The following is a 20,433-nucleotide window of genomic DNA, read 5'->3' as shown; positions in this document are numbered from 1 at the left end:
TGTTTCTTGGTACCGTAAGACGGTTGGTGTTGCAGATGGGCGTAATCGGACCACTGCCACGCCCACAAAACGCCATTGATCAAAAACAAATAAATTGTCATAACAAAACTCCACAACAAGATACAAGACTCTTATTTGGTACACAATATCACATTAGGAGGGGCATCTGCAGTTAAAATTTTTTTTAAGTGGCCGTGGCCCCGTTCCCTAATAAGTTTAATGTGCATGTCTCCTATACCACTAAAGCTATAATAACAAAATTTACTGGGAACAAATGTTTTTAGCACCTCTATAGACGGTGTGAAAATTGGTAAAATCACGTGACAACCCGCCCACTCCCCATATAAAGGTACTGTTAAAAACTACTAAAAGCGCGATAAATCAAGCACTAAACAAGCCAGAGACATTAAATTTTATATATGGGATGGTATAAGATAATTTTATAGGAACCACGTTCAAAACTATTTTCGGTACATAATATTCTTTTCATATTTCTATGTTATAGTACGAAAATGGGCGAAACCGGATTACAACCACGCCTAATTCCCATATAACATCATTTTAAATTCCATCTGATTTGTTCACTTTCCAGTATGCAAATCAAGCAACAATAAAGTATGCCACCTTGTGACCAAAAATTATCTAAATTGAACCAAAACTGCTCAAGCCCCTAGGTTCTGAATATGTGGACACCAGTGCCTATAAAAAAAAAACGAGTATACCATTTGACTTTGCGAGAGTATAAAATGTTCGGTTACATCCGAACTTAGCCTTTCCTTACTTATTAACTTTTGCTGTCGTCGCGAAAAGACGCTTATTGGCAAAAGCATGCTCGGGGAGATGTGGGGTATCTGTTTTTATGAATGAACCGACGTTGATTGTTGAAAGTACGCTTGCGTTCGTAAATGAAAATGTTGTTGTTGTGTGATTTACTATAAATTTGGGCTTGGGCTATTTGGCTGACATATTGACTTGTGACGATTGTTGTTTTTGTAGAACAATTTTTGTAGTTGTTGCGGGTGACAAATTTACATGTGTACGGATATTCATATGTATGTAGGTTGGTTTGTGTATGCATTATTTGTTCGGCAATGTTATATGTACATACATATATATGTTGAAATATAAATCAGTGCGCGCACATACAGTGTCTTGATAAGTGATAAAATTATGATTTTAATTTCTGAATGCGTACATTTAAATGCACATGTTCAGATATACATATGTAAGTACATATAACTTTATAAGATTAATATGATAAAATATGTATGTACACATTTTAATAAATTTAATCATTATTATTAACAATTATAATATCAAATATTTATTAGGAATGTATATTATGTAAAAACTATATAATAATATTAAATACCCAAACTGAATATAAATATTATTTTGAAAATTACATAATTTAAGAATCTTTTCAGTTTTGCATGCATTCATAAAAATGCGCATAATGAAATTCATATCAATGAATATGATGGAATATAAAAGGCTAACATTCGGCTGTAATGACAATACAAACTTCTGAGCATAATTTACATTCAATACTCAGCTCTGTGCTAAAACACACTCATTGTATTTTGTTAGGTTTTGACAATTCACACGCTGGTCCGCAATTGAACCAGAGAACTTAGAAGAACGCGAAGGTTCGACAACGAATTTTTGTAAAATTTTATCAAGGAGTTCACCTCACACGCAGGAGAAAAAATAACATTTCTCGCTTTTATAACAGCGGTGAATCTGTACACATACGCTCTCTTAACATAACCAAACGGCGATTGTTGAAGACAATATAATATGTATGCAAAACTGGGAATATTGATATGCCATTTGAAATCTTTTATTGAACTATTATTTATTATTTTTATACTCTCGCAACCTGTTGCTACAGAGTATAATAGTTTTGTTCACCTAACGGTTGTTTGTATCACCTAAAACTAATCGAGTTAGATATAGGGCTATATATATATAAATGATCAGGATGAAGAGACGAGTTGAAATCCGGGTGACTGTCTGCCCGTCCGTCCGTCTGTGCAAGCTCTAACTTGAGTAAAGATTTAGATATCTTTATGAAACTTGGTAGACATGTTTCTTGGTACCGTGAGACGGTTGGTATTGCAGATGGACGTAATCGGACCACTGCCACGCCCACAAAACGCCATTAATCAAAAACAAATAAATTGCCATAACTAAGCTCCGCAATAAGATACAAGACTGTTATTTGGTACACAGGATCACATTAGGGAGGGGCATCTGCAGTTAAAACCTTTTTTTTTTTAAAGTGGGCGTGGTCCCGCCTCTAATAGGTTTAATGTGCATATCTCCTAAACCGCTAATGCTATAATAACAAAATTCACTAGAAGCAAATGTTTTTAGCACTTCTATTGACGGTGTTAAAATAGTTGAATCCGGGTGGCAACTCCGCCCACTCCCCATATAACGGTACTGTTAAAAACTACTAAAAGCGCGATAAATCAAGCACTAAACACGCCAGAGACATTAAATTTTATCTCTGAGATGGTATGAGATGACTTTATAGGAACCGCGTTCAAAATTAGACAGTGGGCGTGGCACAGCCCACTTTTAGGTGAAAACCCATATCTTGAGATCTGCTTAACCGATTTCAACCAAATTCGGTGCATGACGTTCTTTTTATGTTTCTATGTCATAGTGCGAAAATGGGCGAAACCGGACTACAACCACGCCTACTTCCCATATAACACCATTTTAAATTCCATCTGATTCCTTCACTTTCCACTATGCAAATCAGGCAACAATGACGTATCGGGATAAAACTTTGCGTGAATAATGCGATTAAAGTATGCCACCATGTGGCCAAAAATTGTCTAAATCGAACCAAAACTATTTAAGCCCCTAAGTACGAAATATGTGAACCCCAGTGCCTATAGTTGACCTTCTACCGAAAATATCAGTCAATCCACAAAGAAATCTCAAACGAGTATACTATTTGACTTTGCGAGAGTATAAAATGCTCGGTTACATCCGAACTTAGCCCTTCCTTACTTGTTTTATATTATTATTATTATTATTTTATGTTAATTCCCTTTTACTTTTTTATGATAAATATATCAAAATACTTTTAAATTATTACTAATAAAGTATTTTGATATATTTCTTAAAATAATTCATGTACTTGACACCATTATAAAGTCAAAAAAGAACAAAATTGTGTTTTGCCGTCGGCATTTGAATATGAAAGAAAAATATTTGTAAATTTGTCTACAAACAACTTATGTATGTAGATATGAACACTCATTACTTCATGTGAAATCTCCGTTCACACGGTTAACCAATGATCGAAGCTCACGTTTTTTGCTTTTATCTTAAAGAGTCATTCTGTCGAAGGACTGACGCAACGACAAAGCGTCACAACATTGTGTTGTTGGTAGAAAATTCGAGATGTGCCGAAAAATAAACGAACGCTCGCCGATTGTCACCGCTTCCCTTGCCGCTCTAACCAGAGAACTTAAAACACCTTCTCGTTCATTTAAGTTCTTTGCTCTAACAGCTTTGCAAACAAATCATCGTAATTCTGCTAACTCTATTTGAGACAATTGTTGTTTTTGTATAACAATGTTTGTATTTTTCTTACTGGCTGACATACTTAGATTTTTACGCTTATCTATATAGAGATTTGTGTATGAATTACTTATTTTGCAAGGTGCAGATATGCGTATTATTGCTACATACATACTTACACATAGAGTAGTGCGCGCACACGTGTTTATTGATAAGTGATAATACATTATTATGTTATATAATATCACATATTGATGTACATATGTAAATACACAAATTATTAATTGTGTAACAATTGAAATTAGAAAATTATTAAAAAAGTAAAATAAATCCTTTTTTGCATAATCTTTCGCATTTTATCATGCCGCATTTGTGTAAAAAAATCATATTTTTCATCAAAAAAATCGTTTATATGACAAAAAATAATCACGCATATGTGTAATGGCATTTGTATTTTTTGTTTAAAGTAGTTAATTTTTCTGTTTGTGTTGGTAGATACATATTTTGTCAGAGAACGTTGTTATAAATTCTTATTTCTGTTAAATAACAGCAAATACTTTAGAAAATGGGGAACTCCCTGATCGGAATTTTTCAACTCTGTTAGCCGTCCAATCGAGCATCATACAAAATTCAATTTACACCTCACTACTAGTGTCAAGGAACATCTTTTTCGGGTAACAGTAGAATATATGATATCATAATGGAATTCAGAGATACCCTCTGCATAATAATAGAGTAACCTTGTGCCGAAAATGAATAAAATCAGGTGAATACGTCTAATAAGGTTAATAAAATATCGGGTTAACTTTATACCACATATATTGGTAAATCTTCGAGTAATATAATATTACTAATCTACTGATGTGTGGTAATGCGAAAATTGAGTAAAATGGGGTAATACTACCCGTAGCCCCCACTAACCCAATATAAGAATTTCAAACTAATTATTATGATACTAAATTTGAATGGAATCCAATATATGTGTAGTTTCTATTTTACACATATAGTTTTTGACAGCTCTTATAAACTATATTTTGCATTTTAGGTGACGATATTATTTTTTTTCGACAAAAATAATATTCGTAATGAAATATTACAAAAACATTTCCATTTATAACCGGCAGCGTATCACCAACAAAGCAAATACATTCAAACAACTTTTAGTCAACTGCTTCTATGGTGATGCGTACATTCAAATGTACTCACATACAAGTATATATGTATGTATGCATGTGAACTTTGAGAACGGTAATGCGAATAGCGACAATTGGACGATTAATAATAAGTTTCACTTTAAAAAGGCTAAATTTTTAACTGAAAAAGTAGATACTTAATCCATTATAAAAAAATGTGTTTAAAAAAAAAATCGTACATAGTTTACTGATAATATTACTGTAAGGATACAGTTAAATTTTGAATGTAACCAAAGATTGCAATGATTTTAGAGTCTTTAGAGTCCGATATCAACTTTTTGAGCAATAAAAACAATTATGTATTTAGATGTATATGTACCGTAGTGCCCCACAAGGTTTAAATGAGCCCCCTCGCTGAAGAAATTGAAGCAGCTTAGCCAGAGTAAGCCTTTCCAACGCTTTCTGGGTGTCTCAAAAAACCCCCAACCAAATCCACCCGCGAGAAGGTGACAGACCAAATTTGTAATTAAATCAAGTTCGTGTTTGGACTGTAGGTTTTTTAAGTTTAGTCACATTAATGCTTAAGATAACACTTTACCTGCGTTCTTTCTATCTGACGAAATAAGTTATACAAATATTTTTATAAATAGTCAAATTAACCTCTACGATCTTCTTCAACTTACTGTTAATATAAGTTTCTTTTATTTAGATTTGTTCAATGCAATGCGGTTCCAAGGAGGAGAACAAGTTAAATTATGGCTCTTATCAACTTTAATGGTTCATAGCGCAGTTGCTGGGAACCCAGATGCAAAAAGACTGTATGATGATTTACTAAGTAACTACAATAAACTAGTTCGACCTGTGGTAAATACTACAGATGTTCTTAAAGTATGCATAAAGTTAAAGTTGTCACAACTCATTGACGTGGTAAGTATTAAGGAAAACAGGAATTTTTGATTATGATATGTTATAGTGTATTTAGATAATTTATGGCTCACACCCTTTTTAACGCATTGGGTACTTGAAATGTTATATTTATTTGTATACTAGAAGACCCGGCTATTTTGCTATGGCTAAGGTATAGTACATTAAATTATACTAGGGTCGTCAGTGATCGAAATTCGACCAATGGAAAATACAATTTATTAACAATGTTAATAGAATTTGAGTTTAATTGAAGATTTTGAACAAAATAACCCAAATTATTGTTAAAGAATTTAAATTCAATTGTGATATGCTTGGCTCATTGTTAATAAATAAATAAAAAAAATATAATGGTTCTTAATTATTTTTGTGCTTATTATTTAGTAAATTAAATTCAAGGCATCGCGATTTTATAAAAAAACGTATGTGTAAAAGAAAAGTTATAGCTTAAAGACAATACGGGCAACGACGAATATTCGTCGTAGTCGGCGACGTCGACGGTGATTAGAACACACGATTGTATATGAAGACGAACACATTACGCGACGGCGGCGAATTTCGACCACCATGACGATTTTTGAGATAGTAACTTCTAATTTTATCGCCGGCCGCGGCGGCAAAAACGGCTACACAATATCAAAAAAAGATTATTTTCAGTAAAAAACTTATGAATTTTCAAAAAAAAAAATTTGGAAAATGTCTGCGTTGGCAATATTAAGACTGTTTGTGTTAAGTTTCGTCATTTATTGTGATATTTTTGAGCGCGGAATACACACTAGCTGCGACGATTTTCCGACGGCGTCGCCGAGTACAACGGATATTCGTATTATTTACATCTTTATTGTGGTGTTGCCAGGGCAGCCCAGACTGTGTCTGTTTCACTATGCACACTGCACTATTCGCTAATTTCAGTAAGCACAACAAATTTCACTATGTTTGGATTTACGGCTTCCTGCCGTGTATGTGAGTACTGACTTCAGAGAACTTAGAAGAACGAGAAGGTGCAGGTTCGACAGCGAACATTTGTAAAATTTTATCAAGGAGTTCACCTCACACGCAGGAGGTTATCGCTTTTATAACAGCGGTGAATCTGTACACATACGCTCTCTAAACATGATCAACCAGCGAATATTGAAGAGAATATACTATGTATGCCAAACTAGGAATATTGATATGCCATTTGAAACATTTTATTGAACTATTATTTATTATTTTTTAAATTATTTTATGTTAATTCACTTTAAATTTATTATGAGAAATATATCAAAATACTTTAAAATTATTACTAATAAAGTATTTTGATATATTTCATAAAATAATTCATGTAAATGGTGTCAAGTATAGAGTCAAAAAAGAACAAAATTGTGTTTTGCCGTCGGCATTTACATATGATATGTACATGTAAAGAAATATGAAAGAAAAATATATGTAAAATTGTCTACAAACAACATATGTATGTAGATATGAAAACTCATTACTTCATGTGAAATCTCCGTTGACACGGCCAACCAACGATCGAAGCTCACGTTTTTTGCATTTAGGTATGTCAAAGAGTCAATCTGTCGAAGGACTGACGCGACGACAAAGCGTCATAACATTGTGTTGTTGGTAGAAAACCGAGATGTGCCGAAAAATAACGAACGCTCCCCGAATAACACCGCTTCCCTTGCCGCTCTAACATTTTTGCCAACAAATCATTGTAAATATGTATGTTTATTATAAGCATGCATACATATTGACGCAGATTTTTGCCAGTCACGTAAAAATATTTTAGAATTGTAAAATATTTTAAATTGACAAAAGCTGTGCTTTGTGGGCTTGCAGGATTGTCACTTTTCCCTTCTACAGGGAACATAAAAAAGTTGTTCAATTTATGATTTCTAGCTTTTGCCAGCGTCGCGAATAGACGCTTGTAGGCAAACGCATGCTCGGGGAGATTAATGAAACGACTTAGCTTATTGCATGTGCGCCAGCGTTCATGAATGACAATGTTGTTGGTGTGTGATTTACTACAAAATTAGGATTGTGCGCATGCTATTTGAGACAATTGTTGTTTTTGTACAACAATGTTTGTATTTTTCCTATTGGCTGACGTACTTACATTTGTAGGCTTAAATTAATGTAGATTTGTGTATGCATTACTTATTTTGCAAGGTCATATGCATATTTGTACATACATACTTACATATAGAGCAGTGCGCGCACATGTATTTATTGATAAGTGATAATATATTATTATATAATATAATATAACATATATATGTACATATAAAAATTATTAGTTGTGTAACAATTGAAATTAGAAAATTATTAAAAAGTAACATATATATTTTTTCTTCGCATTTTATCATGCCTCATTTGTGCAAAAAAAATCATATTTTATCATAAAAATCGTTTATATGACAAAAAATAATGCACTTCTTGATCTCAAGCTCTGTTAGCCGTCCAATCGAGCATCATACAAAAATCAATTTGCACCCTCTCGTTCTTCTACGTTCTCTGGTTCGATCATCTATGCAACTGACAATTCGTCTTGCTGTTAGCAGAATCTTGGCAAATATCAACGATTTTAGAAAAGTCTTACCGATTCCACTTGTTGCGTACAAAAAAAAGCCAACTTGCTCAGGGGTAACATAATGGCATCAAGTTTTCATGTGTTTTTCACAACTGCCCATGAAATAAATTTAGAGGAACCAAGTTTTTAGTATACCAGGCCTTGTGATCTGAAACCGTGATTTTTAGTTTTTTAAACTATGTTTATTTCATTACAATATAAATATTTACAATATAAATATATTTCATCTTACACATTGATATACGCTAAACCATAAATTCAATCGAAAGTTAAAAATTCGTATATTAGGTATATAGGGGCTAGGGGTAGTATTGAACCGATTTTAGTCTTAAGGCTACGACGTTATTAGAGAGAGACGAGAGAGCCCTTAAAACGTTTCATACACCGGCACCCTGCGTATCCGCATCAAAGGAATTTTATTCAATTGAATTTTAATTCTTAACATAAAATTCGAAGATTTTTTAGCACATCTGAGACAAATCGGTTGCTTTGCAGGAGGAGCAAACATAATCATTTTTTTAAATTTATTTTTTATAATTGCTAGAATACCAAATTTTTCCACTATTCTCTGGCTAATTTTTCAATTTAGGATGAATTTAGCTCATCTGGTATCAATTTTAATTATACCAGAGATCGCCACACGAATCTCTCGTCATGTAGGTATAAAGGTGTTATACAATCGTGTTTTCAAATTCATTTCGTTTAAACTTTCGACAATTGCTTTTAAAAATTTAGTGTTTCTTAATTTTTCAGCGACTACACGAATAAACTGCACATTTCTGATCCACTGAAACATAGCTAACTGATATCACATCTTAGGTAAATCCAAAAGACAAGGAATGCACAACCCGTATTTTATTTGGTAAATTCGTTTGGCTACTACAGCCACATTTTTTTTAAGTGTTCCTACAGCGATCAAAGCACTATACTTCCAAATCGCTTTCATTCTAATCCTTCTCGACCAATTTTGTTATTATTTTTTCAGCAGAATTATTCAACTTTTGAAATTAAAAATATAATAAAAGAGATAAATCCAAAAAAGTAATCAGGACACGATAAAATGACTGCAAAAATGCTAATGGAGTTACCAAATGTTGCTGTAGTAATGCTCCCCTTGCTTTTTAATTAAATTTTCCGTTTCGGATATAATCAAAATTCATAGAAAAAGTCCAAGATCATCTCTGCTTATAAATCAAGGATCAATAGGAGGCTACCCTGTCTTTCCAAAATATTTGAGAAAGTTTTATTATCAAAGAGATCTCCTTTTCTCCATGAAAATAATACAATTTCAACGCACCAATTCGGGTTTCATGCAAAACATGGCACACTAGAAATTAGAAGGGCATTCGAACAATGAGAAGGTGCAGGTTCCACAGCAAACATTTGTAAAATTTTATCGGGGAGTTCACCTCACACGCAGGAGAAACAAATAACATTTCTCGCTTTTATAACAGCGGTGAATCTGTACACATACGCTCTCTAAACATGATCAACCAGCGAATATTGAAGAGAATATACTATGTATGCCAAACTGGGAATATTGATATGCCATTTGAAATATATTCCCTTTTATTGAACTATTATTTATTATTATTGAAATTTTAACTTTATTATGAGAAATATATCAAAATACTTTTTAATTATTAGTAATAAAGTAAAGATATTAGTAATAAAGTACAGAATTGTGTTTTGTCGTCGGCATTTTCATATCATGTGTACATGTAAAGAAATATGAAAAATATATGTAAATTTGTCTACAAACAACATATGTATGTAGATATGAACACTCATTACTTCATGTGAAATCTCCGTTGACACGGTCAACCAATGATCGAAGCTCACGTTTTTTACTTTTATCTCAAAGAGTCAATCTGTCGAAGGACTGACGCGACGACGAAGCGTGTTGTTGGTAGAAAATCCGAGATGTGCCGAAAAATAAACGAAAGCTCGCCGATTGCCATCGCTTCCTTTGCCGCTTTAACAGCTTTGCACACAAATCACTGTAAATATGTATGTTTATATATGAGCATGCATACATATTGACGCAGATTTTTTCCAGTCACGGAAAAATATTTTAGAATTGTAAAATATTTTAAATTGACAAAAGCTTTGTTGCCACTTTTGTCACTTTTTTCTGTGTTTTGTGGGCTTGCAGGGTTGTCACTTTTCCCTTCTACAGGGAACAAATAAAAGGTGTTCAATTTATGATTTCTAGCTTTTGCTATCGTCGCGAATAGACGCTTGTAGGCAAACGCATGCTCGGGGAGATGAATGAAACGACTTAGCTTATTGCATGTGCGCCAGCGTTCATGAATGACAATGTTGTTGTTGTGTGATTTACTACAAATTTAGGATTTGTCAATTTGGCTGCCATATTGATTTCTGACGCTGCTAATTCTATTTGAGACAATTGTTGTTTTTGTATAATAATGTTTGTATTTTTCTTATTTACTGACATACTTACATTTGTACGCTTATCTGTATATAGATTTGTGTATGCATTACTTATTTTGCAAGGTCATACGCATATTGCCACATACATACTTACATATAGAGTAGTGCGCGCACACGTATTTATTGATAAGTGATAATACATTGTTATATTATATAATATAACATATTGATGTACATATGTACATTCAAAAATTATTAATTGTGTAACAATTGAAATTAGAAAATTATTAAAAAAGTAAAATAAATTCTTTTTTGCTTAACCTTTCGCATATTATCATGCCGCATTTGTGCCATAAAATCATATTCATAAAAATCGTTTAAATGACAAACAAGTAAGGAAGGGCTAAGTTCGGATGTAACCGAACATTTTATACTCTCGCAAAGTCAAATGGTATACGCGTCTGAGATTTCTTTGTGGATTGACCGATATTTTTGGTAGAAGGTCAACTATAGGCACTGTGGTCCACATATTCAGTACCTAGGGGCTTGAACAGTTTTGGTTCGATTGAGACAATTTTTGGCCAAAAGGTGGCATACTTTAAACGCAAAGTTTTATCATAATATAATCATTGTCGCTTGATATGCATAGTGGAAAGTGAAAGAATCAGATGGAATTGAAAATTTTCGCATTATAACATAGAAATATAAACATAACGTTATGCGCCGAATTTAGTTGAAATCGGTTAAGCAGATCTTAAGATATAGGTTTTCACCTAAGAGTGGGCGGTGCCACGCTCACTGACTAATTTTGAACGTGGTTCCTATAAAGTCATCCTATACCATCCCAGAGATAAAATTTATTGTCTCTGGCGGATTTAGCGCTTTGTTTATCGCGCTGTTAGTATTTTTTAACAGTACCGTTATATGGAGAGTGGGCAAGGTTGTCACCCATTTTCACACCGTCAATAAAGGTTCTAAAAACATTTGCCTCCAGTGAATTTTGTTATTATAGCATTAGCAGTTTAAGAGATATGCACATTAAACCTATTAGGGGCGGGACCACGCCCACTTTAAAAATAAAAAATTTAACTGCAGATGCCCCTCCTTAATGTGATCGTGTACACCAAATAAGAGTGTTGCATCTTGTTGTGGAGCTTAGTTATGGCAATTTATTTGTTTTTGAATAATGGCGTTTTGTAGGCGTGGCATTATTCCGATTACGCCCATCTGCAATACCAACCGGTACCAAGAAACATATCTACCAAGTTTCATAAACATATCTCAATTTTTACTCAAGTTAGAGTTTGCACGGACGGACGGACGGACGGAGAGACAGTCACCCGGATTTTAACTCGTCTCTTCGTCCAGATCATTTATTATTATATAACCCTATATCTAACTCGATTAGTTTTAGGTGATACAAACAACCGTTAGGTGAACAAAACTATTATACTCTGCAGCAACAGGTTGCGAGAGTATAAAAATAATCCCGCATATGTGAAGTGGCATTTGTATTTTTTGTTTAAAGTATTTCATTTTTCTGTTTGTGTTGGTAATTACGTATTTTGTAAGAAAACGTTGTTACATAATATATTCTCATTTCTGTTAAATAACAGAACAATACTCTCTGTACTCGAATCAGAGAATTTAGACGGCTTTTACATTGGGACTCTTTTGATCCTCATATTTTTCAAATTCTATTTTGGTGTCGCTCTGTGCATTCACGGGCAAAAAGAGTCCAGCAACTCGAGTCTAGTTTTTTCAGAGAACTTAAATGATAATTATTTAACAGAATTATTATAACAGCGTTCTCTGACAAAATACGTATCTCACAACATAAATAGAAAAATTAAATTCTTTGAACAAAAAATACAAATTCCACTTCACATATGCATGATTTTTTTTGGTCATATAAACGATTTTTATGATAAAAATTTATAATATATGATTTTTTTTTGCACAAATGAAGCATGATAAAATGCGAAAGATTGTGCAAAAAAAATATATTTTACTTTTTAATAATTTTCTATTTTCAATTGTTACAGAGTTAATAATTTATGTATGTACATATGTACATCAATATGTTATATTATATAATATTAGGTAAAGTAAAAAGTTCGTTCGGTTTTTTATTGATTTTTCAAAAGATGATAACTTTGTGTACATTTTTCCGATTTAAGTCAAATATGCGCCGTTTTTTTCGTAAACTTGTTGCCAACGAGATGCCAACTTCATTTTACCCCTCTCGTAGAAGACTGCGTCCATATTGCCAAAAAACTCGGAGAGCCAATTTTCACAGGCCTCTCTTGAGGCCAACTTCTCACCATTAAGCGCGTTTGGCATGGACAGGAAAAGATGGTTATTACTTGGTGCCAGGTCCGGACTATAAGGTGGGTGCACTAGAACCTCCCATCCGAGCTCCGGGAGCTTCTGGCGAGTCACCAAAGACGTGTGTGGCCTGGCGTTGTCCTGATGGAACACAATTCGGCCTCTGTTGATCAAAGATGGCCTCTTCTGGATGAGTGCTGCCTTTAAGCGGTCCAGTTGTTGGCAGTAGAGGGCCGAACTGAGCGTTTGGCCATAGGGGAGCAGCTCGCAGAGGATGATTCCTTGCCCATCCCGCCAAACACACAGCAAAACCTTCCTGGCCGTCCATCAGGTCTTGGCCACCATCTGGGCCACTTCCCCGAGCTTTGACCACGACCGTTTGCGCTCGATGTTGTCATAAATGGCCCACTTTTCATCGTCAGTCACAATCCGCTTCAGAAACGGGTTGATTTTGTTGCGATTCTGCAGTGATTTGCAGATGGAAATTCGGTCCATCATGTTTTTTGCGTTAGTTCGTGTGACACCCAAACATCGAGCTCCTTTTTGAATCCAAGGTTATGCAAATGGTTCCAAACGGTTTTCTGGCTTATCTTTAGTTCCTCAGCAATTAAATAAGTGCTCACGTGACGGTCTGTTTCCACTATTTTCATGATTTTATCGCAATTTTCGACGACAGGCCTCCCGACGCGTGGTGCATCTTCGACATCGAAATTATCGGAACGGAACCTAGCAAATCACTTTTGTGCTACACGTTCGTTTACAGTATGAGGCCCATAAACTAAATTAATGTTTTCAGCCGCTTTGGCTGCTTTTGCGCTTTGATCGAAGAAAAATTTTAAAATATAACGAATTTTCTCTTTGTTGGTGTCCATCTTTGACGAGCGCTCACCACGAACTGAGTAAATCATATTTTATCAATTTTTCATCATAAAAATCGTTTATGTGGCAAAAAATAATCATGCATATGTGAAGTGGCATTTGTATTTTTTGTTTTCTCAATTATTTCATTTCATTTTTCTTTTTATGTTGGGAGATACGTAATTTGTCAGAGAACGCTGTTATAAATTCTCATTTCTGTTAAATAACTGCAAATATTACAGAAAATGGTGAACTTCTTGATCTCAAATTTTCAGCCAACCAATCGAGCATCATACAAAATTCACTTTGCACCTTCTCGTTGATTTAAGTTCTCTGCTCTGACACTATTACCAGAGAACGTAAATGAATAGAGAAGGAGCAAATGGTAAATGAAATCTTTTTGAGTACTAATTTGTAATTCCAGATGAGGGAACATCGAAAAATATAACTTCGAAAAAGAAAAATACACCACACAATATGCGAAATGCTATAAATAGACAACGAATATTAGAAATGAAAAATCGTTGCGCATATCTATTTAGATTTATGTTTTCAATTTCAATGATATGACAAAATTTATAATTATAAAAAACCTTCTGAATTAAAAATCTGTATTACCAGTAAAAACCCCAGAATTCATAATAAAAAAACATTTAATAGGCTGTTTTTCCTACTTATGTATGTGCGTTGCGTGAGCTATTGCTCATTGAGCAAAGGATAACAATGAAACGGTGGCTAAGCGGCCGCGTTTCCACTTTTGTGGTGGCTGAGGTCGTAAGCGGGAAGGGGTTAAGCACAATCCGAATACGAGCCTATACGTTCGAATCCTAAAACTCATATAAATTGAATTTTATTTTATTAATTGGAATTAATTAGCATATCTCAATTCAATTACTTAAATAGCATATTTTACTTCCTAATATAATTTAAACATATCAGGAAAATATGTTCATATGTTTGGGTTTATTGCATATTCCCTTATTATGCGTATTTACACAAATGTGATAATCACACAACATTCTTAAATACACGTACGCTGATGCTTGCTTCTTCTTGCCCCGCACAAGCAATGACTTTTGTCTACACTTTTTGCTTTTTTGAGAAGCAAGCTGAACGATCGAATTTATTTTAAAAACGATTATAAGTATAAATTTAGGTGTATTTATATTTTTACGTATATTATTATTATATTACGAAAATAAATAAAAATCATTTACGCATCAGTATTTTTCAATTCAAATTAAGCAACATAATAATATACTCAGTTGAAACGCCTTTGTGTATGGTGGCAAGCCAACGAAATAATGGCGAGTTCGCGCGGACATTGTGTTGTTGAAAAAAACCAACGACTCTGAAGACAAACATACATATGTACATCCATACATACATATGAGCTCGCATACATATTGACACCGAATTGTGTGAATTGTCGCGGAGTTGACAAAATTTGTTTCAATCGACCATTTTGCGACAATGTCGAGCGGCTATGTTGTCTCGTTTGTCCTTTTTGCAGTTCTTTGCTATTGAAAATTTATTTATACCAGAGAACGTAAATGAATAGAGAAGGAGCAAATGTTAGCTGTACTAAAATGTTAATTACGATGAGGGAACATCGAAAACGCGCAAGTTAAAATATCACCACACCTATCAGGGTACGCAACGAACTACACCTCTATATATTTTTGCATATTATGCACTATATATGGCATTAAATTATAATATTTATATAAAATTGCCATTCATATGAAATCATTAACTTCTTCTATATATTCTAAGCACACTGCATATAGTACTTTTATGTGTTTACTTATTATCATTGTTTCATAGTTTGTCGATTTAGCCCATTTTATCTAAATACGACGCTATGAAAATGCATCGGTAATCGCAATATTTCAAAAGAGCATAAGTCAACTTTCAATAGCAAACCACTGCAAAAAGGACAAACGAGACAACATAGCCGATCGACATTGTCGCAAAATTGTAGATTGAAACAAATTTTGTCAATTGCGCGACGATGCGCAAAATTCGGCGTCAATATGTATGCGAGCTCATATGTATATAAGTATGTATGTTTGTGGTCAAAGTCGTCATTTGGTTTTTTTCAACAACACAATGTCTGCGCGAACTCGCCGTTATTTCGTTGGCTTGCCACCATGCACAGAGGTGTGTCAAGTGAGGGCTCTTAATATATTAATATGTTGCTTAATTTGTATTGAAAAATACTGATGCATTTATGAATTATTTTCGTAATTTAATATATATTATATATATATATAAATACAAATAAATTCATACCTATAATCGTTTTTAAAATAAATTCGATTAATAAAAATTCATCTGAAATAATTATGTGGCAGTGCGCCCCAATCCCTCCTTGCCTGCGATCGTTCAACTCCCAAAAAGCAAAAAGCGTAGACAAAAGTCATTGCTTGTGCGGGGCAAGAAGAAGCAAGCATCAGCGTACGTGTATTTAAGAATGTATGTGTGATTATCACATTTGTGTAAATACGCATAATAAGGAAATATTCAATAAACCTAAACATATGAATATATTTTCCTGAAATATTTTAATTATCTGTGAAAGTAAAATATGCTATTTAAGTAATTGAATTGAGATATGTTAATTAATTCCAATTAATAAAATAAAAAAATTAAATAAAATTTTAATTTATGTAATTTACCAATCGAACGTATATGCTCGTATTCGGATTGAGCTTAATTCCTTCACGCCTACGACCTAAGCCACTATATAAATGGAAACGCGGCCGCTTAGCCACTGTTTTATTGTTATCTTTTGTTCAATAAGCAATTACTCACTCAACGCACATACATAAGTTGGAAAACTAGCCTATTAAATGTTTATTTTATTATGAATTCTGGGGTTTTTACCGATAATACAGATTTTTAATTCAGAAGGCTTTTCATGATTATAAATTTGTCATATCATAGTAATTGAAAACATAAATCTAAATAGGTATGCGCAACGATTTTTCATATAGGAATATTCGTTGTGTCTATTTATAGCATTTCGCATATTGTGTAGTGTATTTTTCTTTTACGAAGTTATATTTTTCGATGTTCCCTCATGTGGAATTACAAATTAGTACTCAAAAAGTTTTCATTTAACATTTGCTCCTTCTCTATTCTTTAACATTCTCTGACAGTACCGACAATACTTCTTGTGGGGTTATTTTTCTCTCTTCAAGCCTAAGTAGCCCATATTAAATGTACTATTCATGACATGCTACTTGATTTAGTGGAAAAGGTACTCGACAATTTGGTTTATCGAATTTGTTCCGGAGAAAGAAATCGTGGAAGCTATTTGAATATTATATTCAGAATTTAATTCTATCGATTGTACTTCACATTAAATTAAAAACATTTGAATTTCCTTAACAATTAGTGTGTTTGTTTTTGAAAGAAAATTATATCACTCTTATTGGAAAACCCTTTATAACCCTATAGCTATCTCCATTAGATTTAGCTGATGCTGCAACCGTTAGGTATACTAAACAATTATACTCTGTATAATCATATTGCAGGAATATAAAAAGGTAACGAACTTAGATAAATGCTTAAACGCAAAATATTCTGTCGAAATGACTAGTGAAATTTATAAATAAAATGGAAAATAAGATATTTTTCACACACTTTTTTCTTGAAATGAATGTACTGTCTTATTTTATGGCAGGTTTTAACCAACTGTGTTTTTGTGAAGAAAATATATAACATTTGCATTACACTGTGAAACAGTAGTTTTGTTTTTTGACATTTCTTACCCGATTTTGCCACGCTAGCAACTCTAATTTTCGAATTATGAACATATTACATTTTTAGTTAAAAATCTACAAATTCAGAATTAAGAAATATATTGTTCTTACTTAAAATAAAAACATATTTCTTGTATGTGCTTTTCTTGCATCAGTCTTGTTTTGAATGCTCCAGCAGTAACCAGCCGTCATATTTTCATTCCAACGACCCTGGTATCGCTCTTCCATAGTGTGAATATCCTGATGAAAGAGTTCTCCTTGTTTTTCGTTTAAGTCGCCTAAATTTTCTGGGAAACGGTCTAAATGGCTGAAGAGGAAGTGTGTCTTGATGCTCATGTTACATCCTAGCCTCTGGAAGTGCAGCATGAGCTGCTCAATGTATGGAATGTAGTCAAGAGACTTTTTATTTCATAAGAAATTTTGTACAATCCAAACAAATTCAATTCTTGCAGATTTCACCTTATCTGTCAAACAATCAGTAAAATGTTGGTCCCTTATTAGTTCCCTGATTTAAGGAATGTCAAAAATATCAGCTTTAATTTTTTCTGTCGTGAATTTCTGATATATAATATTAAAAACATTCCCTATCTTTGTTTACAGCTAACAACATGTTGCTACAGAGTATAATAGTTTTGTTCACCTAAAGGTTTTTTGTATCACCCAAAACTAATCGAGATCAGATTTATTGTACTAAACATCTATAAATGATAAGAGTGACGGGACGAGTTGAAATCAAGGGTGACTGTCTGTACGTCCGCCCGTCTGTGCAAGCTGTAGCATGAGTATAAATTGAGATATCTTGATGAAACTTGGTACACATGTTTCTTGGCTTCATAAGAAGGTGGGTATTGTAGATGGGCGTAATCGGGCCCCTGCCACCTCCACAAACAGCCATTAATCGAAAACCTATAAAATGCCATAACAATCAACCACCAGATCACACCACACCGAAGGTGCGCCTTCTTGCGCAATGTCATCGCACGATACACACAACCTCCGCTTGTCAACTTTCTTTTATTTAAATAATTACACTAATCTTTTTCTAAATAAAGTTGTGAGCTCCATTTTAAGAACAAAAAAAAAACGGTTTGTTAGTGAAGATAAAAATGTCTAAGGTAAGTGCGCGTGAATTAATCATCGGTCCATCGAGATTTACTGAAAGGAACTATTAGAAAAACAAGTAAGGAAAGGCTGTGTTCGGGTGTAACCGAACATTTTATACTCTCGCATAGTCAAATGGCATACTCGTTTGAGATTTCTTTATATATTTTAATAATAAGAAGTAGGAACTGTTGCCTCAGTTATTTACATTCACAGTGAAATAAATAAGAACAATTTGTAAATCCTTCTTGTCTTTTAATATAATGAATTACAACTGTATTGTGGAGTATGAAAATAAATCGTTTTTTGACAATGAATAAAATTTTTTATTTATCTTATCGATATTATTATACATGTTTAGCTTAAAAATAATAAATATTAACAACTTTAAAAATTATATTATTATATTAATTTGTTATAATACTTACAATATTAAACATAAATTTTTGTAGAGATTCTTATACGTACAAGTATATCCAATTTTTTTTCTTTTCTCCTTATACTATTTAATTTTTATCATATATTTAAACAATAATGTCTTATATAATAACAAATTATACATATAATTAAAATTTTCTTAATTAGATTATTTACGTATTTTTCTTAAAATTGTCTTAAAAACTATTGGTACAATTGCTAACCATTGTAATTCGATTATATTTGTTCGAAATAGAGACACAAATACTGTCATGATAGCTGTAAGCTGTCTCAAAAGTAAATGCATTAACATGGGAAAGATCAATGTTTGAAAATGCGCAATCAATTTGTGTATCGGCAGGTGTAGTTGAATATTCTACACCAAGCAGGGAACAAAATTTTTTTCTTGGAGCAGATTTCCTATTGTAGTCCCTGTAGACATTAAACAAATATTAAATGCAATAATTAGCGCATTCTGATTGCATAACTCAGAAATAAGGACTTCCTGAGGTTCTTCAATTAAACGTCTGACAAAGTATTTAAACAAAACCGTTTCTAAAATTTTGCGGCCTGAATAAATTCTCTTTAAGGCCTTTGGTTCTATAGAGCAAGCAATGCTATGCTTTTCAAATATTATAATGCCCCGTTTATTTTTGTTGCTTGGCTGGTACATCAAAATTTTCGCAAGGATAACTCCAAGTTTCTACAAAACTTAAAATATCTGAAGATAGCATCAAACAGTAGCTTTTGATATCATTAATGTGAGCATGAAGTCTGTGAACATTATGGAATAAAATTTGATGTCCTGAAACTTCTTATCAGAGCTTTATTTGTGTTCAATTCCCTCAGTTCCTTAAATACAGAATCCGATTCAGAAAATTTGTTAGGAGGAATAAAATTAACTATGATGAATAGACCTTCTGCAGAAGTAGCTCGCCTACAAGCGACATATATTGAAGCTCTAGGCATTCTGGGTCGAGCATGAACTACAACAATATGTGGCACCCTGACTTTTATAAATAGTTATTCCCTTAGCCTGGACAACTGGAAACTGATTTCTTTCAATTGAAATTTGTTCATTTCTTTTATATTAAAAAGATTTTAGAACTTTTTCAATTGGTGTCCAAAAACACTCTTGAGGACAAGCCTTCATTGATCGTGCTATCAAACCAACAGAAGGTTCCAAAAATTTAATCCACAGAATTGTTGGAAAAGAACAACGGAAATCAATTTGCATAAGTTGTCCAGCAGCCCCATTAACCAAGCCATCACACGCGTTTATATTCACTGTAATCATATATTTGGCGGAGGTTTTTTGTGTTCATCAGGATGCATCAACAGAGCTAAACACACGAGCACCTATCATCGATATTTCATCAATTATGATTAA

At 33.3% G+C, this 20,433-nt stretch overlaps 1 protein-coding gene across 10 annotated transcripts in view; it reads left to right on the top strand.

Moving 5' to 3' along the window:
• nAChRalpha4 (nicotinic acetylcholine receptor alpha4) overlaps positions 1-20,433 on the top strand; it is a 946,244-nt gene that overhangs the window by 108,829 nt on the left and 816,982 nt on the right. For 8 of the 10 annotated variants that reach the window (XR_011397945.1, XR_011397944.1, XM_070112964.1 and 5 more), the window contains exon 2: positions 5,386-5,603. Coding sequence is in view for 8 of the 10 variants with exons in the window: in XM_070112964.1 (XP_069969065.1) it covers positions 5,400-5,603 (204 nt within the window). In the remaining 2 variants the exon portion in view is untranslated. Of the gene's footprint in view, positions 1-5,371; positions 5,604-18,125; positions 18,367-20,433 lie in introns of those variants that run through there. The other 2 variants (XM_070112968.1, XM_070112963.1) reach the window with 2 other exon arrangements.

The sequence above is a fragment of the Bactrocera oleae genome, chromosome 2, assembly GCF_042242935.1.
Source record: "Bactrocera oleae isolate idBacOlea1 chromosome 2, idBacOlea1, whole genome shotgun sequence".
Taxonomy (NCBI): domain Eukaryota; kingdom Metazoa; phylum Arthropoda; class Insecta; order Diptera; family Tephritidae; genus Bactrocera; species Bactrocera oleae.
The sequence above is the reverse complement of the archived record's forward strand: the minus strand, read 5'-3'. Positions and strand labels throughout refer to the sequence as shown.